The 24,006-nt window shown below is 50.6% G+C and overlaps 1 protein-coding gene across 17 annotated transcripts; it reads right to left on the bottom strand.

The window, feature by feature from the left end:
* On the bottom strand, positions 1-24,005 carry LOC117011439. Of its 17 annotated transcripts, none has more exons than XR_004420960.1 (17): positions 23,952-24,005; positions 23,230-23,294; positions 21,922-22,108; positions 20,219-20,423; positions 19,172-19,467; positions 18,449-18,553; positions 12,579-12,901; positions 12,311-12,412; positions 12,054-12,234; positions 8,644-8,691; positions 7,933-7,941; positions 6,453-6,576; positions 5,804-5,925; positions 3,855-3,976; positions 3,206-3,327; positions 2,556-2,677; positions 1,295-1,378 (listed from the first exon to the last, which is right to left on the bottom strand). XR_004420960.1 is itself a non-coding variant. In XM_033086807.1 (16 exons), the coding sequence occupies exons 4-15, from the start codon at positions 20,301-20,303 to the stop codon at positions 629-631; spliced, it is 1,599 nt and encodes a 532-aa protein (XP_032942698.1). In that variant the 5' UTR covers positions 20,304-20,423; positions 21,922-22,108; positions 23,230-23,294; positions 23,952-24,005; the 3' UTR covers positions 1-82; positions 608-628. The 17 variants fall into 17 exon arrangements, 8 of the variants coding, with proteins under 8 accessions (XP_032942698.1, XP_032942696.1, XP_032942699.1 ...); XR_004420954.1 differs by having other exon boundaries at positions 20,238-20,423; XR_004420959.1 differs by lacking the exon at positions 5,804-5,925 and adding an exon at positions 5,154-5,275 and having other exon boundaries at positions 20,238-20,423.
* Position 24,006: the final 1 nt, after the last annotated feature.

The following is a 24,006-nucleotide window of genomic DNA, read 5'->3' as shown; positions in this document are numbered from 1 at the left end:
GCAGCAGAGCTGGAGCCACGACGCACATGCTGACTTTCCAAGCTGCAGAAGAGTCCACTGGCAGAGATGGAGAAAGGCCCAGCTGCAGGAGCAGAGCAGGCAGTTGAATAAAGCTTGTGGGATAACCAAGAGCTGAAATCACAGCCGGGGAAAGGGGGACCCTAAAATCACTGGGGCTGGGATAAAGAGCTGCAAGCAGGGTAGATGCTGCAAGGGCTGACGTTGGGCCTGTGGGGATCCCTGTGCGCTGGCGTCGCTTAGGGCCTGCGCTGTTCATGCTGGGGGCTGCGTCTTGTGCCTTACCATGGGATGGGACGGGCAGTGCTGAGAAGGGCAAGTGAGGACTGCTAGGGCCTGAAAGGTCACCCACACTTGATTGTGGTATGGGTGGGCAAGTGGGCCGCAGTAGGGGTTGGAGTTAGAAGTCAGTGTGCGTGTGGCTGGAAAATGCAAACTTGTGCTGGTATTTTGAGTGGCTCCGCCAAGCAAACTGTCATGCTAATAAGGGACTGTGTCACCCAAGGTGCAACATCTCTGGGGTGGCCTAGTGCCTCGGGAGCTGGCATGGGGGCCGGATGGGAAATCAGTGTTGGGCTGGTATACTCACCGTGGGGTGGGCTTGAAGGCTCTAGGATGAGAGCTGAACAGCTGCAGAGCTGGAGCCACGACGCACATGCTGACTTTCCAAGCTGCAGAAGAGTCCACTGGCAGAGATGGAGAAAGGCCCAGCTGGAGGAGCAGAGCAAGCAGTTGAATAAAGCTTGTGGGCTGAGCAAGAGCTGAAATCACAGGTTGGGTAAAAGGGGGACCGTAAAAATCACTGGGACTGGGATAAAGAGCTGCAAGCAGGGTAGATGCTGCAAGGGCTGACGTTGGGCCTGTGGGGATCCCTGTGCGCTGGCGTCGCTTAGGGCCTGCGCTGTTCATGCTGGGGGCTGCGTCTTGTGCCTTACCATGGGATGGGACGGGCAGTGCTGAGAGGGCAAGTGAGGACTGCTAGGGCCTGAAAGGCCACCCACACTTGATTGTGGTATGGGTGGGCAAGTGGGCCGCAGTAGGGGCTGGAGCTAGAAGTCAGTCTGCGTGTGGCTGGAAAATGCAAATTGGTGCTGGCATTGTGAGTGGCTCCGCCAAGCAAACTGTCATGCTAATAAGGGACTGTGTCACCCAAGGTGCAACATCTCTGGGGTGGCCTAGTGCCTCGGGAGCTGGCATGGGGGCCGGATGGGAAATCAGTGTTGGGCTGGTATACTCACCGTGGGGTGGGCTTGGAGGCTCTAGGATGAGAGCTGAACGGATGCAGAGCTGGAGCCACGACGCACATGCTGACTTTCCAAGCTGCAGAAGAGTCCACTGGCAGAGATGGAGAAAGGCCCAGCTGGAGGAGCAGAGCAAGCAGTTGAATAAAGCTTGTGGGCTGAGCAAGAGCTGAAATCACAGGTTGGGTAAAAGGGGGACCCTAAAATCACTGGGACTGGGATAAAGAGCTGCAAGCAGGGTAGATGCTGCAAGGGCTGACGTTGGGCCTGTGGGGATCCCTGTGCGCTGGCGTCGCTTAGGGCCTGCGCTGTTCATGCTGGGGGCTGCGTCTTGTGCCTTACCATGGGATGGGACGGGCAGTGCTGAGATGGGCAAGTGAGGACTGCTAGGGCCTGAAAGGCCACCCACACTTGATTGTGGTATGGGTGGGCAAGTGGGCCGCAGTAGGGGTTGGAGTTAGAAGTCAGTGTGCATGTGGCTGGAAAATGCAAATTGGTGCTGGTATTGTGAGTGGCTCCGCCAAGCAAACTGTCATGCTAAGAAAGGGACTGTGTCACCCAAGGTGCAACATCTCTGGGGTGGCCTAGTGCCTCGGGAGCTGGCATGGGGGCCGGATGGGAAATCAGTGTTGGGCTGGTATACTCACCGTGGGGTGGGCTTCAAGGCTCTAGGATGAGAGCTGAACGGCTGCAGAGCTGGAGCCACGACGCACATGCTGCCCTTCCAAGCTGCACAAGAATCCGCTGGCAGAGATGGAGAAAGGCCCAGCTGCAGGAGCAGAGCAGGCAGTTGAATAAAGCTTGTGGGATAACCAAGAGCTGAAATCAAAGGCTGGGTAAAAGGGGGACCCTAAAATCACTGGGACTGGGATAAAGAGCTGCAAGCAGGGTAGATGCTGCAAGGGCTGACGTTGGGCTTGTGGGGATCCCTGTGCGCTGGCGTCGCTTAGGGCCTGCGCTGTTCATGCTGGGGGCTGCGTCTTGTGCCTTACCATGGGATGGGACGGGCAGTGCTGAGAAGGGCAAGTGAGGACTGCTAGGGCCTGAAAGGCCACCCACACTTGATTGTGGTATGGGTGGGCAAGTGGGCCGCAGTAGGGGCTGGAGCTAGAAGTCAGTGTGCGTGTGGCTGGAAAATGCAAAGTGGTGCTGGCATTGTGAGTGGCTCCGCCAAGCAAACTGTCATGCTAATAAGGGACTGTGTCACCCAAGGTGCAACATCTCTGGGGTGGCCTAGTGCCTCGGGAGCTGGCATGGGGGCCGGATGGGAAATCAGTGTTGGGCTGGTATACTCACCGTGGGGTGGGCTTGGAGGCTCTAGGATGAGAGCTGAACTGCAGCAGAGCTGGAGCCACGACGCACATGCTGACTTTCCAAGCTGCAGAAGAGTCCACTGGCAGAGATGGAGAAAGGCCCAGCTGGAGGAGCAGAGCAAGCAGTTGAATAAAGCTTGTGGGCTGAGCAAGAGCTGAAATCACAGGTTGGGTAAAAGGGGGACCCTAAAATCACTGGGACTGGGATAAAGAGCTGCAAGCAGGGTAGATGCTGCAAGGGCTGACGTTGGGCCTGTGGGGATCCCTGTGCGCTGGCGTCGCTTAGGGCCTGCGCTGTTCATGCTGGGGGCTGCGTCTTGTGCCTTACCATGGGATGGGACGGGCAGTGCTGAGAGGGGCAAGTGAGGACTGCTAGGGCCTGAAAGGCCACCCACACTTGATTGTGGTATGGGTGGGCAAGTGGGCCGCAGTAGGGGCTGGAGCTAGAAGTCAGTCTGCGTGTGGCTGGAAAATGCAAATTGGTGCTGGCATTGTGAGTGGCTCCGCTAAGCAAACTGTCATGCTAAGAAAGGGACTGTGTCACCCAAGGTGCAACATCTCTGGGGTGGCCTAGTGCCTCGGGAGCTGGCATGGGGGCCGGATGGGAAATCAGTGTTGGGCTGGTATACTCACCGTGGGGTGGGCTTCAAGGCTCTAGGATGAGAGCTGAACGGCTGCAGAGCTGGAGCCACGACGCACATGCTGACTTTCCAAGCTGCAGAAGAGTCCACTGGCAGAGATGGAGAAAGGCCCAGCTGCAGGAGCAGAGCAGGCAGTTGAATAAAGCTTGTGGGATAACCAAGAGCTGAAATCAAAGGCTGGGAAAAAGGGGGACCCTAAAATCACTGGGGCTGGGATAAAGAGCTGCAAGCAGGGTAGATGCTGCAAGGGCTGACGTTGGGCCTGTGGGGATCCCTGTGCGCTGGCGTCGCTTAGGGCCTGCGCTGTTCATGCTGGGGGCTGCGTCTTGTGCCTTACCATGGGATGGGACGGGCAGTGCTGAGAAGGGCAAGTGAGGACTGCTAGGGCCTGAAAGGCCACCCACACTTGATTGTGGTATGGGTGGGCAAGTGGGCCGCAGTAGGGGTTGGAGCTAGAAGTCAGTGTGCGTGTGGCTGGAAAATGCAAAGTGGTGCTGGCATTGTGAGTGGCTCCGCCAAGCAAACTGTCATGCTAATAAGGGACTGTGTCACCCAAGGTGAAACATCTCTGGGGTGGCCTAGTGCCTCAGGAGCTGGCATGGGGGCCGGATGGGAAATCAGTGTTGGGCTGGTATACTCACCGTGGGGTGGGCTTGGAGGCTCTAGGATGAGAGCTGAACTGCAGCAGAGCTGGAGCCACGACGCACATGCTGACTTTCCAAGCTGCAGAAGAGTCCACTGGCAGAGATGGAGAAAGGCCCAGCTGGAGGAGCAGAGCAAGCAGTTGAATAAAGCTTGTGGGCTGAGCAAGAGCTGAAATCACAGGTTGGGTAAAAGGGGGACCCTAAAATCACTGGGACTGGGATAAAGAGCTGCAAGCAGGGTAGATGCTGCAAGGACTGACGTTGGGCCTGTGGGGATCCCTGTGCGCTGGCGTCGCTTAGGGCCTGCGCTGTTCATGCTGGGGGCTGCGTCTTGTGCCTTACCATGGGATGGGACGGGCAGTGCTGAGATGGGCAAGTGAGGACTGCTAGGGCCTGAAAGGCCACCCACACTTGATTGTGGTATGGGTGGGCAAGTGGGCCGCAGTAGGGGCTGGAGCTAGAAGTCAGTCTGCGTGTGGCTGGAAAATGCAAATTGGTGCTGGCATTGTGAGTGGCTCCGCTAAGCAAACTGTCATGCTAAGAAAGGGACTGTGTCACCCAAGGTGCAACATCTCTGGGGTGGCCTAGTGCCTCGGGAGCTGGCATGGGGGCCGGATGGGAAATCAGTGTTGGGCTGGTATACTCACCGTGGGGTGGGCTTCAAGGCTCTAGGATGAGAGCTGAACTGCAGCAGAGCTGGAGCCACGACGCACATGCTGACTTTCCAAGGTGCAGAAGAGTCCACTGGCAGAGATGGAGAAAGGCCCAGCTGCAGGAGCAGAGCAGGCAGTTGAATAAAGCTTGTGGGATAACCAAGAGCTGAAATCAAAGGCTGGGAAAAAGGGGGACCCTAAAATCACTGGGGCTGGGATAAAGAGCTGCAAGCAGGGTAGATGCTGCAAGGGCTGACGTTGGGCTTGTGGGGATCCCTGTGCGCTGGCGTCGCTTAGGGCCTGCGCTGTTCATGCTGGGGGCTGCGTCTTGTGCCTTACCATGGGATGGGACGGGCAGTGCTGAGAAGGGCAAGTGAGGACTGCTAGGGCCTGAAAGGCCACCCACACTTGATTGTGGTATGGGTGGGCAAGTGGGCCGCAGTAGGGGCTGGAGCTAGAAGTCAGTGTGCGTGTGGCTGGAAAATGCAAATTGGTGCTGGCATTGTGAGTGGCTCCGCCAAGCAAACTGTCATGCTAATAAGGGACTGTGTCACCCAAGGTGCAACATCTCTGGGGTGGCCTAGTGCCTCGGGAGCTGGCATGGGGGCCGGATGGGAAATCAGTGTTGGGCTGGTATACTCACCGTGGGGTGGGCTTCAAGGCTCTAGGATGAGAGCTGAACTGCAGCAGAGCTGGAGCCACGACGCACATGCTGACTTTCCGAGCTGCAGAAGAGTCCACTGGCAGAGATGGAGAAAGGCCCAGCTGGAGGAGCAGAGCAAGCAGTTGAATAAAGCTTGTGGGCTGAGCAAGAGCTGAAATCACAGGTTGGGTAAAAGGGGGACCCGGAAATCACTGGGACTGGGATAAAGAGCTGCAAGCAGGGTAGATGCTGCAAGGACTGACGTTGGGCCTGTGGGGATCCCTGTGCGCTGGCGTCGCTTAGGGCCTGCGCTGTTCATGCTGGGGGCTGCGTCTTGTGCCTTACCATGGGATGGGACGGGCAGTGCTGAGAGGGGCAAGTGAGGACTGCTAGGGCCTGAAAGGCCACCCACACTTGATTGTGGTATGGGTGGGCAAGTGGGCCGCAGTAGGGGCTGGAGCTAGAAGTCAGTGTGCGTGTGGCTGGAAAATGCAAATTGGTGCTGGCATTGTGAGTGGCTCCGCTAAGCAAACTGTCATGCTAAGAAAGGGACTGTGTCACCCAAGGTGCAACATCTCTGGGGTGGCCTAGTGCCTCGGGAGCTGGCATGGGGGCCGGATGGGAAATCAGTGTTGGGCTGGTATACTCACCGTGGGGTGGGCTTCAAGGCTCTAGGATGAGAGCTGAACGGCTGCAGAGCTGGAGCCACGACGCACATGCTGACTTTCCAAGCTGCAGAAGAGTCCACTGGCAGAGATGGAGAAAGGCCCAGCTGGAGGAGCAGAGCAGGCAGTTGAATAAAGCTTGTGGGATAACCAAGAGCTGAAATCAAAGCCTGGGAAAAAGGGGGACCCTAAAATCACTGGGGCTGGGATAAAGAGCTGCAAGCAGGGTAGATGCTGCAAGGGCTGACGTTGGGCCTGTGGGGATCCCTGTGCGCTGGCGTCGCTTAGGGCCTGCGCTGTTCATGCTGGGGGCTGCGTCTTGTGCCTTACCATGGGATGGGACGGGCAGTGCTGAGATGGGCAAGTGAGGACTGCTAGGGCCTGAAAGGCCACCCACACTTGATTGTGGTATGGGTGGGCAAGTGGGCCGCAGTAGGGGCTGGAGCTAGAAGTCAGTCTGCGTGTGGCTGGAAAATGCAAAGTGGTGCTGGCATTGTGAGTGGCTCCGCCAAGCAAACTGTCATGCTAATAAGGGACTGTGTCACCCAAGGTGCAACATCTCTGGGGTGGCCTAGTGCCTCACGAGCTGGCATGGGGGCCGGATGGGAAATCAGTGTTGGGCTGGTATACTCACCGTGGGGTGGGCTTCAGAGGCTCTAGGATGAGAGCTGAACTGCATGCAGAGCTGGAGCCACGACGCACATGCTGACTTTCCAAGCTGCAGAAGAGTCCACTGGCAGAGATGGAGAAAGGCCCAGCTGCAGGAGCAGAGCAGGCAGTTGAATAAAGCTTGTGGGATAACCAAGAGCTGAAATCAAAGGCTGGGAAAAGGGGGACCCTAAAATCACTGGGGCTGGGATAAAGAGCTGCAAGCAGATGTTGCATACCCTAAAACAAGAAACAAAACACTCAGTGAGCTGGGGGCAAACCCTTTTCCATAACCATCATCCTATCCCAAACAAAGAAGAAACCAGGCTTTCCAATTATTCTGCATTACCTCATATCCTGCTTTTAGTCCAATGATCCCCCTTTTTCCCACTAAGGCAGATCTTGCCAAATTACTTGGTAATACTTCAAACTGTGTATTACTTCCTTACAAAAGCAGCCTCCAAATTGTTCTCATGTGGCTTCTAGGGCTATCCCAGACTGGATCCTGGGACAGGACAGGATGCATATATGAGTGACACATTCCCTCTGCAGCCAGTTGCACACTGGTAGCAGCTGGTACAACACCAACACTTCAAAGGCACCCAACCCAAGTCACCCCCAGCGTAATAATCCGAGGTCTCGAAATCCATGCTGTAGAACACGGCAGGGAACAAGGCACGTGGACAGATCAATCATCTCCAGAGGAGTGTTCTGAGCTGCTTTGCCACATGCCTTGAACCCTGTCCCCTTCACCCAGTGCAATGTTCAAACCCAGCCCTGGTCACTGTGCTGGTCACAACACAGCAGCCTGCCTTCCCCAAATCCCAGCTTTCCATGGCTTTGGTGGCCTGAAACCTTCTCTCCATGGATCCTCAGCCCACCTCACTCGCACTGCTCCAAGGCACTTACCCCTCAGGCAGTGGGCACTGGCTGAGGCATGGCTGGCTGCTCTGCTTTGCCACTTTGCTGCTCTGAAACGGGGGTGGTGGGCAAAATCTCTTCTTTGGGTTCCACAATGCCTGACAAAAACCCCGGTACTGGGACTGTCCACCAACAAACTTTGGTGGTGAACGGCACCTCATCAGCTGGGTCCGAGGAAAAACAAACCAGCTGAGGGCAAAAAACCCAACCCATTGGCTGGGGACTTTTTATTCTCATTTTAAAAATGAGTTAAAACACCTGAAAGGCAAAAATCCTACTCACAAGGCTAGAAGCAGTCAGCACACACACTCACACAGGCAGACACGAGCAGCAGCAGACAGACACAAACTCTCCCAGACACACACGGACACTCACGCGCTCCCACTGTCACACACTCCTCAGCTGACATGCTGACTGCAAGCCCTGCTTGAAACACTACACCGAACAGGATGTTTCAACACATCTTCCAGCTGCTGCTCTTCAACATCAAACGGCAGACTCCAGGAAAATTGGTAGCATCGGTGACTGCAGAGATAGGAACCCACCTCAGGGACCTGCGAGACAACAGGAGGTGGTCAGCAAGTGGCTCCCTGACAGCTAGAGGTTATCCCCACACGTTTTCTACCCCAAACCCCATAGAACAGAGATGAACAATCAAGTTTTGTAACTGTTCTACCTACCCGTGACCACGTGCCAGAGCAGGGGCAGCACTGAGTGCCAGTGGCACAACAAAGGTGCGTGCAGGATAGGTACATACGGTATAGACACGTACAAGAAAGGTACATGCAATATAAGCCAAGACAGGCACACACAGTACAGGTACCTACAGCATAAGCCAAGGCAGGTACATACAGGATAAGTGAGGACTGGAGATAACTCTCTGGAGGATCAAGTCTCAAGCCCAATACTCTTTGAAAAGACAGAACTAGGGAACTATTGAAGGCACATAAGGAGGGTCTAACACACTCCCTATAGAAGGCCAAGAGAATGGCACGTGAAAAGAAGGCACTAGCAAAGCTGAGGCGGAAAATGGATGAGAACCTCTTGTGTACTTCTTTCTGTCTCTAAGAGCAAAAAGGTAAAGATGCCAGAATCAGCCCAATGCAGGAAAGTACACGAGTGGAGTCCGGCCAGCATGGCCTGGAATGATGCTGATAAAGCATCGAGATGTGACAAAGGCGACACACAAGACAATGGACACAAACGACAGAACACGGACACAGACTACATAAGAGACACAAGTTATGTAGCAAGACCTGGAAGGAACTGGAGCAGCCATCAACTGGAACATCTCAGAGCCAGAGCTGGAACAAAGAACATGCCATGGTCAGAGCTGGAGGTTCAGCATGCTGGACTGGGAAACACCTGCAAGTGAAACAAGCAGAAGGAACAGAAATCACCTGGGCCCTCAAATATCCTGAGCACTAAGTGACCAGGGGGGCCAGGAGCAGGAGCTGGAGAACCAGGAACAGCTCTTGTGAAGAGGGTTAGCTGCATATATCCTCCGATTAAACTCTCCATCATGAATCGCATTTTCTTAAGGAAATTGGCTCTGCTAAGATAACAAAAATAAATTCGGGTGACCTGGGGCAAACCCCTCAACAGACATGTGTTTTCATTCCTGTAACCTAAATGAGAATCTTTTCAGGGGAATCTAAAACATCTCTGGATCTGACTTGCTTAGCAAAGAAATTGCAGTCGGTATCATAATGACCTTAGGAAACAAAGCTTCATTTAAATTTAAAAGCATCAGCTACAATTAAAGCCCTGCTTCACTTCGCTAGATTCTGTTTGAATCATTGCCAGGCAAATCATAACAGAGGCCACTGACCTTATGTTTCTAACAAGCAATTAACTCCAGCAAGCTTCCAAAAAATTTAGTCCTCTACTACATTAGGGAAAAAAAACCCCAACAAACCAAATCATAACAAAACAAAACACACCTCCAATAGGTGAGTGTGAGCAGGTTCATTCTAGAGCACCATCTTCCGTTATTATGAATTCCACTGAAATAATTACAACCACCTTCTACCCAACCCTCATCCCCCAAACCCAAGAACTTTGTTGGGGTTTTTAAAGCAGGTCGCTCTTCCTTCATACATCAGCTTATAGGTCAAAAATTAAAAAAAAAAAAAAAAAAAAAAAAAAAATCAGGGGTTCCAGGTTATCAACAGCAAAACTTGATGTTTAGGACAACAGCTGTTGTTCCAGGACCTGACAGAAATGCCCCCCCCCAAGCTTTACTGTCTTGTGGTTCAACTCCTTCTCCCTCTCGGGCAGTCTCACACTTGTGAGCTCCACAAGGCCCTGCCCCTGATGAGCTCTAAGGAGGCACCTGAAGGCCTGAGGGACATGTGGAGGGTCAGAGATTTTACAGATCCTGCCCTTAGCTCAGCCTTTCAGCAGGGAGAGTCTGCAGGGAGAGGGAAGACAGCCTACATCCAGAAGGGCAGAAGCTTTTCTAAGAGAAACAGTGCCTACCAACGGGGAAGAAAGGGGAAATTCATGCCAAGTTTTTCGAGAAAACTTTTAAACACACAGTAGCAAAGTTAAATAGTGTTGCGGGGTAACAAAAAGAAAGAAACAAAAACCCCAAAGCCAAGTGCAACAGAAAACCCGAACCACTTGTTGAGATGATTCTTGCTTTGTACCACAATTGCTTGCTTTGAGTGGAAAACACTCACTAGGAGGAACACTCCTACTGTATGAGAAACACTGACAGCGAGTCAAATGCACAGAAAAACAAACACAACCAAAAGCAGCATTAACACAAAAAGCCCTGATGAAATACTTGCTCAAATATATACCAAGCCTCGCTGAAAGGAGCGTCACCGTCAGCCTGGTTTGGTTTTCTCCCTTTGAACTGGTAAAACAACTGACCGTCAACACCTCATGCAAGAGCATTTCTCTTATGCTACAAAAAAAGCCTTTTCTGACACACCCTATTTAGCAGGCAAGTCAGGAGAGAAATGCTTTGCTTTCATAGACAAGAAGCCGCCTACCTGTGCCGGGCTCTCTGCCGAGCCCGTGCGGGTTTGCTCGTGCTGTTTCAATAACGCGGCTCAGCTGAGCTCGGCAGCTTCGGGTGCTGCGCTGGGCGGAGCCGGGCGGGGTTCGTGTAACCTCGGCAACATTCGGCACTTCGGCTCCACTCGGCTTTTCTCGCCTCCACTCGGTATACTGCCACTTCGGATTTTATCGGCTACATTCGGCTGCGTTCGGGTTGCCTGGCTACGCCCCCTGGGCCCGGCTCGGCTCCGCGCCGAGGCGCCGCGCGGGACAAGGCGGAGCCGCCTCGCGTTAAACGCGCAGAGCTCGGTGTGTTCCTGCCGCCGAGTCCCGCGGGCGGCCCGGCCATCGCACGGGCACGGACGGGAGCGCGGGGCCGGGCAGGAGCTCGCTGGGCAGTGCCTGCACCCGCGGAATATAATGGCCACCGACAGCACCGCTGGGCTCGGCCGGGCTGGGCTGCGGGGTGGCTGCAGTACCGCGCTGTGCCCACACGGCGGCGACACTGAGAGGGCACCGGCCCGGGGGTGGCTGCAGTACCGCGCTGTGTCCACACGGCGGCGACACTGCCGCCCAGCTCAGCCCTGGCTCGCGGGGCAGAGGAGTCAAAAAAAGCCACGAATGGAATAATCGCTTCCAAAATTCCTCCCAAATGAATGCCCCAAAAAACGGCCGACCAAAACTAAAAAAATCTCTGCCTCTAACCAAATAACACCAATAAAACATTTCAACTGTATCTTTATATTTCTATTCTCATTTTTATATGTATTCCTTATATATTATGCTATTTGCATTATTTATATAGTATGTATTTCATAGAAATTTGTTACTCGTATTTGTTAATATGTTATATTTCGACAAATATATTGATATTTTTATATTTTCATTTTTCTATTATTTATATCTCATATTTATACTAGCTATATAACACCCCACCAATGATTGTGACAGACCTGAATAACTAGAGATCAATGGGAAGTTGTTCGGTGCACCAAAAGTGATAGAGAATGTCAGCTTGACTGGTGTCACACGCAGAGCTAGGACAATGGCCCTAAACACCCAAAAAGTTAAAGAAACCCTGAGCCAGACCCCATAGGGGTGGTTTATTGAAAGCACCAGAAAGGAATGGGAATAATGGGAAGAACAATGGGAATGCCCTGGCCCTCAGCTTGGTCCCGTCTGCCCACACCACTGCCCTTGGGAAGTGCCGTTCTTCCTGGCTGGAAAGCCAGCAAACAACTTCTCCTTCGTCTCTTAAAACTCTTCACGGAAAGCCTCTGTTCTCCCCACATTTCTCCTCAAACAACATCTATTCTCCTTCTGTCTCTCCGGTCCCCCCCCCAAGTGTTTGGCTCCGCTGCTGCCCGGCGCTTTGGCAATTAATATAATTGATGAATTAACGTGATTGATGCTGAGCCTGGCTGGGCGGGCGAGAGGCGCCGAGGGGCTCAGGCCAGGCCCGGCTGTGCCAGCGCCATGGCACGCTGCAGCTGCTCGTATGACACAAACATCACCACGTTCCAAGAGCCCAGCCGCAGGAAGGATGGGACAAAGCTGTGTCAGCAAAAGCAGCGCTGAAGTGGGAGTGCTGGGACATCCCCAAAGTCCCGCATGGGGGTTGGGATGTTTGGGATCTGTTTGCAGGTGCTCAACTCACCCCTTGTAGAGGCCGGCGGGGCCATCCTGCGTGAGCAGGGCCAGGAGGCAGCTCAGGGCGTTGCTGTACTGCCCGGGGCTGGCGTTCATGTACCGCGTCTTCACCACGTCCACCGGCGATGCCACCACTGTGGCACAGAACCCGGCGCCAAAGGCGGCCACGAAGTGGCACGGGACATTGTCTAAAGGTGGGGAGGAGCTGGGGGTTGGATGTGGCAGGGACGGGGATGGCACCTGGCCACGTCCCCGTGTGCTCACCTGCCATGAGCTGTGCCCGCAGCAGCGCGTCCTTGATGAGGTCGTAGGTGACGAGCTCCCCGCAGTTGATGACGGCATTGCGGGCGATGTTGGGCGGCGTCCCTGCGCAGAAGGGAGGAGGCATTGGGAATCTGCTCACAGCCCCTCCTGCAGCATCCTGGGCAGGTGACCCAGCCCTGCTGTCCCCATCCTTGTTCCCTTCCTCATCACCATTCCCACTGCTATTCCCGCCCCGTCCCTTTCCGTGCCCGTCGCTGTCCAGTCCCACCTCTCCAGAGCCCGCGGATCCCCTCCTCCCTGGCGATGGTGCGGTAGCGTCCACAGTGCTGCTGTAGCGGGGCGCGCTGTTCGACAGGGCCGCGCTGGCCTGGAACCGCACCTTGACCACGTCGGTGGGCTGCGCGCAGGCCACGGCCACAGCCCCTGTGGTGCAGGCAGCCAGGATCCGTGTGCCCACGCCTGTGCCTGGAGAGGGCGGGTGTTGGGACTCCTGGCCCTGCAGGGACCCCGGGGTGAGCGTCCTGCGGTGCTCCACTGAGGGTCCTCCCAGGGGGTTGTGCCCCCCAGGGTGAGCTTCTCTCCGGGAGAGGGCTGTGAGAAAGAGAATGATCTGAAGCCCAGAAAGGAGCTCTGGTGTGTGACCTCTGAACTTGTGAGCATCCACCCTCAGCCAAAGGAATGACAGTGGTGTAGTCACTGGGACCTGACTGCATTTTGGCTTTCCATTATTATTTTACTCAATAATTTGCAGTACCCTGAAGACCAAGTCTCCTCACAGGGCAGAGGCAATGCTCTATCACAACAAATCTTCAGACTGTTGACAGGACAGGGTATGGGCTTAAACTAAAAGAGGAGAGATTTAAATCAGATATTGGGAAGAAGTTCTTCCCTATGAGGGTGGTAAGGCCCTGGCACAGGGTGCCCAGAGAACCTGTGGCTGCCCCTGAATCCCTGGAAGTGCCCAAGGCCAGGCTGGATGCAGTTTAGAACAATCTGGTCTAGGGGAAGCCACAGCAAGGGTTGGGGCTGGATAAGCTTTAAGGTCCCTCCCAACCCAAACCATCACTGTGATTCCATGACAAATGGGATGGTCCAGGCTCAGCTGCCTGCAGGGACCCCAAAGCAGCAGCCCATGAGAGGAAAAGCCCTGGTTTATACAGAGTCATCTCCTCCTTGCTTTGCCAGCAGCCTCCCACAGCCTGGCTTTGTCCCCAGTGTTCCCAGCAGCACTAGGAAAAGAGTAATTTCAGCATACAAACACATTTCTCCCCAGCTAGTTCAGAGCTGGCTGTGCCTGTGAAGCACTGGGAGAAGCGATCCTGCTCCAGGAGCCTTTAGGGGAGGAAGCTGCGGGGCCAGAAAGGTCTTGTGGAAAACTGATCTGCCAGTCTGGCCTTTCACCTACATCCCTGGGCTGCTTCTCTGAGTCCTGGGAAAGGTGTCCTGAAGTGCCCAGCTCCCTCCCAAGAGAAACAGCACCAGGACCCTGTTTTGGTGCACTTTGATATGCACTGTTGGGAGAGGGAAATGGTTTTTCTAGGAATGAGTCAGTCCTCGTGTTTGGTAACCTGTGCATCACAGGCTCAGGTAGCAGCCTGCAGGCAAAATACTTTAAAACACTTCCTGTCTATCAGACTGAAATAACAGACATGGATAATTAGGAAAATCTTTGCTTTGTTCTTCTTTCTTCTAAACAATTCTCCAGGAGAAACTTCCTAAACCAAAATGTAAGGAGCCAAGAGAGATAAATGCAGACCTGGCCACAGTGGAAGATTAAAAGATTAAAAACCAGCAGAGAGAGATGCTCGCTGGGCAAAGTGCTTCCCTTGGACAGGGCTGTCCAGAGACCAGGACAGCAGCTGAAAGGTCAGGAGTGGCTGGAGAGGGGCAGTGACTGATCCCTGAGTTCTGCACAGCATCTGGAAGCCTCTCTCTAGGAAATTCCAATCTGCCAATTAACCCCATTTCAAAGGTGCATGAAGCCACATTTCCTGCCTCCCACAGCTCCCCTTTCCCATGTGCCGCATGTCCTGCACAGCCAGGGATGGAGAGCCAGCACCTGCCATTTTCAATGTAAGGAATAGAACTCCAGGTGGAAAGGGCCTTAGAGCCCATCCAGTCCCACCCCCTGCCATGGGCAGGGACACCTTCCATTATCCCAGGCTGTTCCAAGCCCTGTCCAACCTGGCTTTGGACACTTCCAGGAATCCAGGGGCAGCCACAGCTGCTCTGAGCACCCTGTGCCAGGGCCTCACCTCCCTCACTGTCAATAATTCCTTCCTGACATCTAATACTCCTAAAATGCTCTGTACTCCAAAGCCAAAACACAAGAGGAGGTGCCTGGTGCTATTTGATGTCAATGAGGCAAAGGAGAGCAGTCTGTTTGCTCCCAAAGTCAGGAAACCAGGTGTGCTTGGAAAACACCAGTGGCATGTTGTTTCAATGATGACCAGCTGAAATACAGCTCTCCCCATTTTCCTACCATTGCCCAAAGTGCAGGGTGAAGTGGTGTTCACAGGTGTGTATTTATCCTAATGACCTTCCTAAAAATGAACCTCCAGCTGTAGGAAAGGTGTAACACCAGTTCTTGCTGCTATTTTACATGTACAGGTGGGACTCAAACTGAGCAAGGTTTAAAAGCACCATTAGCACTCCCAGCTCAGACAGATGACCAGAATCACAGAACCATTGAATTACTGAGGTTGGAGAAGACACATAGGATCACGGATCAACTGTGCCCCCAGCACTGCCAAGGCCACCACTATCCCATGTCCCCAAGTGCCACATCCACACAGCTTGAAATCTCTGCAGGGATGGGGACTCACCACTGCCCTGGGCAGCTGTGCCAGGGCTGGGCAACCTTTTGGAGGAAGAAATGTTCCCTAATATCCAGCCTAAACCTCCCCTGGCACAAACTGTGGCCATCCTGTCCCTGGGAGTAGGGCCCATCCCTCCTGTCAGAGTTGTGCAGAGCCAGAAGGTCTCTCCTGAGCCTCCTTTTCTCCAGGCTAAGCCCCTTTCCCAGCTCCCTCAGCTGTTCCTGGTGCTCCAGACCCTTCCCCAGCTCCCTTGCTCTTTTTTGGACATCAAACCTTCCTTTGATCCCTCTCAGAGGCACCTTCTGAGTGCCAGTTTTATCCTCCTGCATAGTTTCCAGAGCACACATCTGAAAAGTCGTGTTTACACCATTCCCCACTCCAGGAACAGGCTCTGGTCAGTGCCCATCCCAGGCTTCTCCCTCTCTGTCTCTCAGGCTCTGAGTGCCTGGTGCTCAGCCAGGAAGCACACATGCTCCATGGGGAAGATGCAAGAGGAAAGGGGACTCGAGCACCAAGGATCACACTTCACTCTTCTTTTTACAGGAATGGCAGGGACACTGACACCAGCCGAGGATTATTCAGTGCCTGTGTGCCAGGGGCTGGATTAAAGCAGATTCATGAGAGGACACGGCTTCTTCCAAGGTCAAAGAATTCCAGCCTTGGAGGCAGAGAAGGTTTCAGCCCTGTGGCTCAGCAAGTTTGCTGGCAGTTTTGTTTGCACACAGGGATGGAGGGCAAACAGATCCGTGTTAGCAGGCTACAGCCTACCCTGGCACTGGCCTTGCACCTTCTCCTGCTTTCCAGGTAGGAAATCAGGAAGATCCAGCAGACCAGAAGAAACAACACAACCAAGAATGTTTTGGCAGTTGCTGCCATCAGCATTTTTGGAACATATAAAGCCTGCTATTGTGAATCTGCCCAAGGCTGTGCTATTTCTAATTCACACTGAAGGCAAGTCTATGTATACACAAATATGAATTATTCTGTATAAAACTGGTCTCCACAGAAGTTTCTTATTCTTTTGGAATATTCCTAGAGGTGAGGGGGGGGGGGGTGAAATATCCCAGTATTTAGAGACAGACTTTAGCCAAGGGCCTGGAGTGCCAGGACAAGGGGGAACAGCTTCCCACTGTCAGAGGACAGGGTTAGATGGGATATTGGGAAGAAATTCCCTGTGAGGGTGGGGAGGTGCCCAGACCAGCTGTAGCTGCCCCTGGATCCCTGGAAGTGTCCAAGGCCAGGCTGGACAGGGCTTGGAGTAGCCTGGGATGGTGGAAGGCATCCCTGCCCATGGCAGGGGGTGGAACAAGAGAAGCTTTGAGGTCCTTGACCACCCAAACCTTTCTGGGATTCTGGCATTTTATGGAAAAGTTTATTAAGGCTCTGATTTTTCAAACCTATCCTCAAGGCCACACTCAGAGCAGGTGAGCAGAGTGGAAGACAAGAGCTGGGAAGGACCTCAAGAACGGGAAGTGTTAGTTTGATGCAATGGAGAAAATAAGTGAAAAACAAAGAGGTTTTGTGAGGCCCTACAAAACTCTGATCCCTGGAAGGTGCTCACAACATCCATGCTGAGCCTGAGCTGCTGCAGCACCTCCTCAGGGCCCCATGAGCCGGGACAACACTTTTGTCTCAAATGCTGCCAGCTCCTTTGCTGTGACTGCCCAGCTCCACACCTCAGCACTGCTTTGTCATTCCAGGAAGGAAGATGGGGAAAGCAGGGAGTCAGACAAGCCAGGGAGAGGAGGCAGGAGCACTAGGAAGGCTAGGAGAGATGGCTGCCAGTTGCTAAGTGAGTGAGGGCTGTGGTGTCCCGAGGACAGCTCAGATTTCAGCCTTGCTGTCACACTTGGTGTTTGCTGACCTGTGCAGAACCAAACCAAATCCAGATTTAGAAGCTGATGTCCCCATTAAAAGCAAAACTATGAGGAAGCATTTTTTCCGACTCTATGTATTGGTAGCAGTGAAAAACTGGTTCTTCAAAGAGAATTTGATGCACAAGGCACAACGGAAGCCTGTCTCAGCACACGCTGCAAGTGCTGCAGCAAAGAATTAACGACAGCTAATCCTCAAATTAGGTACTTTAAGATCAAAATATTCACATAGCTCATTGCTAACATTTTACCTAATTTGTAATAACTTACAGGGCGGTAGTTCCAACCATTCAGCTCAGAGCTGCACAGAGGGGATTCAAGAAAAGCTGGTATTAGTATTACACCACAGGTGTCTGTGACTTCAGAGCTATCAGAGCCTGTCTGAGTCTGTTTTGATTCATCAGACAAGCTGTTCCCAGTGACACAAATGCTCCTGGAAGTGCTTGTCTCGTAGGTCACATGGAGAGGAACAAGGGCATCACCTTATCTGGGAGTGGTAAACAAAAAGCCCAGCTGCTGCACACCCACAGCAGAGCTGGGGCTGGAAAAGAATCATGGAATTCCAGAATGGTTTGGGTGGGAAGGGACCTTAAAGCTTATTTCATTTCAACTCCTTCCATGGGAAGGGACACCTTCCACTAGACCGGGGGCTCCAAGCCCCATCCAGCTTGGCTTGGAACATTTCCAGGGATGGAGTAGCCACAGCTTCTCTGGGCAACTCTGTGCCAGGGCCTCCCCACCCTCACAGGGAAGAATTTCTTCCCAATATCCAAACTAAATCTCCCCTCTTTTAGTTTAAAACAGTGTCCCCTTATCCCATCACTATCTGCCTGTGTAAAAAGTCACTCTCTTTTTAATAACCTCTCTTTATGAACTGAAAATAAATATGTAGATGTCGAAAAAACTGAGCCACAAACCTCTCACTGTAAATAAATCTTCATGACCAGAAAGCAAAACAAATTGTCGGCAATCCACAGCTTTGGTGCAGGAGGAGCAATCACTCAAGTTATTCTGCTACTCCCTGGGTCACAGAACCATTACAAGATACCTCTCCAGGAGCCCCCTACATTTTATCTTGATCTAAAAGAGATTAATTGAAACCATAATTACAAGTTAGAGTTCCTCAGAATTAGGCATGTCACCTCACATTAAAGCACAAAGTGTGGATGACAACCTGCGACTTCCACTGACCCTGATGAGCAGCATTTCCTGAGCACACTGAACAACTGGGTGATGTAAAGGCATAAGAATCACAGACAACGCAGGCATGGGTGTTAAAAACCATCCTCATGGAGAGAAGAGTTACTGGGAAGATCCCCCTGACACAATTTGAAAGCCATCACATTTAAGTTCAGTGCTGGCAGGCAAAGGAAGGGAGAAGTTCTGTTCCTGCTTTAAGGAGTGGACTAAATTGGACAATAAAGGAGAGGACATCCCATACTTACCCCTCTGGAGATGCAGAGGGATGAGAGGAAGTGCTGAGCAGTCTCATGGAGGTTTCCATCTCCTGGGGTGGAAGGAAGAAGTTGGGAACAACAACAGGATCAGATCTGAGCAGAGCGGTTAAGGAACAACCTTTGGCAGTACGCAGCTGCACGGAGATCCAGATGTGGAAAAAGCCTCACCTGTTAACAGGTCCCAAATAATAAATTTCATTTGTTTTAATCAATATTCCATTGTTCTAACACTTGGTTCTCTCACCTGGGACACCAACTTGTTTAAAACAATACCTCACAAACTTGTAGAGGACTTCATCCTGCAAAAATTCCAACACTTAATCCAAGATTCGTAATTTGTGCAAGAAACATTAGGAAGTATTTTAAAAGCAAAATAAAGCATGTTTCTTTTAATACAGGAGAAACACAAGAGTTTTAACACATGGATGGAAAAAAAAACACGGAGAGAAAATGCAAGAAGACATACCAGAACTACCCAAAATGAAGTGACTCTCACAAATCACAAAACTTATTGGCTACAAGTTTTAAGAAAGTCATCACCACTGTGAAACAGTGTAATGGGGTCCTCCAACACCTTCCCAGACCACCAGTTCTGGATTCATTTCCCAGGGAAGAGTTTCACATAGACAATTTCTCTGTCCTGAGGCCAGGGAGACTCTAACTAAGCAGAAGAATCATCAAATGCATGGAGTGTTTAAGAATAAAGGATACAAAGGGATTTTTGGTTTGATGGAGTTTTCTGAGCCTTCCACTGGGTCTTCACTGCTGTCATCAGGGAAGCTCTCACAGTTTCCTTCTGAGCCAGCTTGTGCTGATACACTCCCAACACAGTTCTCATCAGAACCACTTCCTTCTTTGCTTTGATGATCTCCATTTACAACCTCAGCATTTTCCTCCTCCTCTCTCTCAGTGGTTTTTCCACTGGTCAAACCCCTGTCTCCTGGGAATGGCAGCAGCTCCTCAGAGCCTGCATGGATCTCTACACTTCTCTTGATGGGTTCAGTGCTCTGTAAATGCACGGAGCAACAATTCAGCTTAAATCTGATTTATTAGGGGGTTTGGTAGAAAGTCCTAGATGTAATGATGGTTGGGAGCTAAACATGCACAGCTCTGCAAACACTGCTGATGTGAGCATGTTCTGCTCTGTTTCCCACTGACAAGGCCAGAAGAACAGAAATGCTGAGGAAAAACCAGAAGCATTAAGGATGAAGTTAATGGGAAAGGTTACAAATTCTTTAAAAAGCCACAATCCCTTATTTTTGCTTCCCAGTGAGCAGATGCTGTTAACTGCTTGCATCCTCTGAGAAGTGAGTTCACCAGTATTAGGTAAAGTGGGCAACAATTTTGAGGCAAGTCCTGCTCCAAGGGAATGGTGGGGGACATTTGGGAAAGGAGTCTGGAACAGATTGTAGAGGAAGGCATGTAAAAGAGCAGTAAAAACAGTTGCTAAGGATGAGAAGGGAAATAAAAAGAACAAAACCTTGGAGAATAAAGAGGCGGGGGTGGAAAAAAGGGAAGATCAAGGTGACAAAAGAATGGCAAATTCTGGCATAATAGGGATGTGCCCTTCAACTCCATCTCTTGGAAATGCTGCCACCCTGCAGGAAGCCATGGGCAGAAAAAGTAGGGAACAACTTTCCAACTGGCAGGAACTGAAGCTCTGGGCTCCAGTTTATTCTCTAGTCTGGTAAGTTATTTTAGAAGCATCAGCAGGGATTTGATTTCCTTGTCATTTTGCTCCTCACAGCAACAACTCACCATTGATTAGGCTGCTGACCTGAGACACCAACTGACTGGATTTTTCCAGAAGATGGCAGCCTTTGGGATCCACTTCTCTGCTCATCAAGCCCTGAGGGTCACTCTCACACTCCTCATGGCTTGGTTTGGATGTGCTGAAGTCAGGGAAAGACCTGGTCAGCTTCTCACTGAAGTATCTTTGAACCTCACCCAGCTCAAGTTTTTTCTGCAAGCAGTGGTAAGAAATTTGGTAAGACGGGGAAAATAAGCCTGTGGCAGTTGGGTTTAAGTTGGATCATTTTAGTCAACAACATGTAAATATACAAATAAAAGACCAAAGGCTTTTATTGAAAAGCAGATGAGCAGGTAAGTGTTGAAACTGCTCTAAGCAAGAGGATAACACTCCAGAAAAAGTCCTGACTTGGCTATGGAACTTAGGCTGCAAACCAAAAAAGAGCTAGTTCTAAACTTACTTAATCAAAAGACTTGGATTTGAGATGACCTTCCAATAAAAGTCAAAGTCAAGGATATTACTTGACTTGTGGTTGAACTTGATAAAAATCGGAGGATTTCTCTGTGTTTATGACCTAGGGATTTTAAGATACATCGCTTGTGGTAGCACGGGAAGGGATGAAATACCTCAGGAAATCTTTCACTCCTCTATTCCTACACATAATAAATACTGCTCTTCTAAATTTATACCTCATTTAAACCTAGAATCTAGTCCAGAGAACAGTATTTCTAGCAAGAAGAAAAACATGCTGATGGGAAAGGATATACTGCCCCATGCACCCCAGAAATGCTCACAGCCTTTTCCTTGTACCCATGGAAGTCACCAGAAGGGACTATTGCCTTCACAGCAGTAGCAGAATGTTCTGCTGTGACAGCAGCAGCAGAATGGATAAATCCAAGCATTCCCTCCAGCTCTGGAAACACTGCTGTGGCTGCTCCCCTCCAACAGCTCACCACACTGCTGCAGCATCTCAGTCCTGCTGCGGAGCACCCCACCCAGCCCCAGATTTTCCATCCCCTTCATCGGTTATTGCACTGTGTCCCCTTCTCTTCCTCCAATGGGTGAAACTAGTTCTTCAAATGTCCACAGGAACGTCATTTAGCATTTCAGATTTATACCAAAATCAAGTCAGTGGGGCTGGTAGGGAGCTTTCCACGCCTGCTGGCAGCTCCCAAGCCAGTTGTTCAGATCCCATAGTGGGGCCCACAGTCCATCTAAACTTCAAAGACACACACAGGAAAAGGATCGTCTCTGTAAGCTAAATAAACAGATCATGAACTAAAACACTCACTCATTTGAAGGGGCAGAAAGCAGAATTACTGCAGGATATCTGATAGCCTTACTCCTGTAATGTGCAACACCACAGCATTTCACCAGCTGTCATTCACTGCTCATGGACAGAAATTAAGGTAAAATCAAGGGGATTTATGCTAATTTTAACTTACAAAAACAAAACCAGATACAAACACAACCCTTATTCTTATCAGGGCCTGGAGAAAGACCCTGCCTGTTTTAACAACGGCATCATTTAAATCCTAATTTACAAGGATGCAAACCAGGAAGCATCAATGACAAGGGAAAGAACATCTAGGCTGTGTCAAAAGGAATCTGTCCCAGGATTGCTACCTCCTGCACCTCCCTCTCACTGGGAAAGGGAATACCCACTACTTTTTAAGCCCACACACAGTGGACACACTTGGACAGAGTGTACCGTTTTTCCAGTAGAGTCAATTTGCTTTAGAGTGGTCTTTCTGAGACCTGAGAATAACCAGAAAGGTTGTCAGCCTGTGGGCTTATCACTCCAGAGCGGGAACGCTGACTTCCTCTGACAAGGAATTCAACATCTGCTTGGACAAGTTTGCAGAATTACTGGGACATGCTGGAAAGCTGACCTTCACCTAGGATCAAAAGGAAAAAGGAACACTGCATGTGAGTCTTTCACAGCAAGAAAATAAGAGAAATTACGATGTTATCCGGCTGATCTAACAAAACCTCAGGCTTTCTAAATAGCTTTAAATATTCAAATTATTTCCCAGCACTGAGCCAAAGTAGCATTTGACAACACTTTCATTTCAGACACTTTTGTTATCGCCCCCCATACTATCAAAGAATAAAGTGATGGAAAGTAGGGTAAGGGTTGCATTACATGTCTGTAACACACCCCAGCATATCTGGAAGAATACAGAAAAACCCAGAAAAAATGGTCAATATCCCAGAAAAACAGATTCCTGACAAATTAGATGTCTCCTAACCAACTAAAAGTTGAATCTACTGTATGTTTTTGAGCACCAGCTGTCACCCCAAGCAGCAAATACAGCTATGCCATGCTCCCAGACACCCAAATGCACAGAATAGCCTCCTAAAAAACTGCTGAACACCCATGAAGCAACAACATACAGGATACATAGCACATATACACTGACAGGAATGCTGCAACACAGCCTTGAAATAGGGCTTGGAAGTGGGCCCGAGGTCCAGGACAATCCTGTCCAATAGGGGAATATTATTTGGAATACCTCAGTTATGTTTAGCTAAAAATGGCCCTGCAGGACAGTGAAAGCCCAGGGCAGGGACAGGGATTGCCAGGAGAACCACTGTGCACACTGGATACACAGACAGCTGAACTTCAATATGTAAAAAGAAAGAAATAAAAGTATTTGGCTACAACTGCCTGGCCACACTTCAACCAACCGCAGCAACAACAAAGAGCACGTGAAGGAAGCAGTTAGGGATTTCCTTCAGCAGGAAAACCCAACCTCTAAAGCATTGTCAAAATAAAACCAGGGAGGATATGGATGAACCAAATCTTGGAAGATGAACTAATGGGGAAAAGGAGGATGCCAAGGGCCAGGAAATCAATAGGTATGCATCTCCAGCATTCTTCAAGGCAAAAAATAGCATTACAATTCTACTCTTCAATTCACTTAACAGAATTTATTCGCCTTGCATGAAATGTAAGCAATCTAAGAAAGGGGATGAAGAAAACACAGTCCTCTTAGTACTGCACTACAAACTTTACCTGCTTTATGCCACACTTTGAAGATTAAGGTTTGCTGTGGATCCAGGAGAAGCCCTTTGGATAATCTGTTAAGAACAAAACCCTTTGCTTTATGCAAAGAAGGAAAGAGCAGTAAAATGCTTCTGAAGTTTCAATGCCATTTGATCCACCCAGAGAAATCCCTTTCTTTCTGTATTGATGGGGGCAGGAACTAAACAAGCCCCAAAACTACTGAGCCTCAAAGCATAACACATCTCTACACAGTCTGGGCTTCTGCTTATTCAAGAAGTACTTCCCTCTCCTCACTCTTGCTGTACATTTAAAAGATAGGACCAAAAACTATGAAGGAACAGAAATACAGTTGACTTCATGACTCAATAACACAGTGACAGCAAAGAACTAGGGTTATGGTTCAAAGTTGTAATGCTTGAAGTTCATTCTAGGAAAAAAAAAGTTTAAAAAGGAAAAATGAAGTGTTGAATGTAGAACAGTTTTTAAGTGTCTGAAGGGATTCAAATATTAGCAACACAGGAGGAAACAAGATTGGATCACACAGGTTAATTCCTGCATACTGCCAAGTATGACTTGATCTGCTGAGGGTCCTCAAAGCAGACAATCTATCTGTTTTAATTTAAGCTCAGATATGCAGGTCTGGGCTAAAAGACCCCCAAACCACACATCCTTTTCACACCTGGGCTGGCTGTCAGACCCAGCAAGTGTCTGTGTGAATCCCCATCTCTCACCTTGCTTGCTGCTGAAGTCCCAGACTGGTGAGTCTGTATTTTCTGTCACTGGAGT

Source organism: Catharus ustulatus, unplaced genomic scaffold (genome assembly GCF_009819885.2).
Source record: "Catharus ustulatus isolate bCatUst1 unplaced genomic scaffold, bCatUst1.pri.v2 scaffold_155_arrow_ctg1, whole genome shotgun sequence".
In the NCBI taxonomy this organism is placed as follows: domain Eukaryota; kingdom Metazoa; phylum Chordata; class Aves; order Passeriformes; family Turdidae; genus Catharus; species Catharus ustulatus.
Note: the sequence above shows the minus strand (reverse complement) of the source record. Positions and strands in the feature narration are given on the sequence as shown.

Bases quoted from the DNA above. Each gene is read 5' to 3' on its own strand.
- LOC117011439 (XM_033086807.1), bottom strand. From the start codon at position 20,303: ATGAGCAGAGAAGTGGATCCCAAAGGCTGCCATCTTCTGGAAAAATCC. The intron at 12,235-12,310 runs GTGAGCACACGG...CCCCACCTTTAG, and splicing joins GCGGGCACAGCTCATGGCAG to ACAATGTCCCGTGCCACTTC. The intron at 730-1,256 runs GTGAGTATACCA...CTGCTCCTCCAG, and splicing joins GCCTCCAAGCCCACCCCACG to CTGGGCCTTTCTCCATCTCT.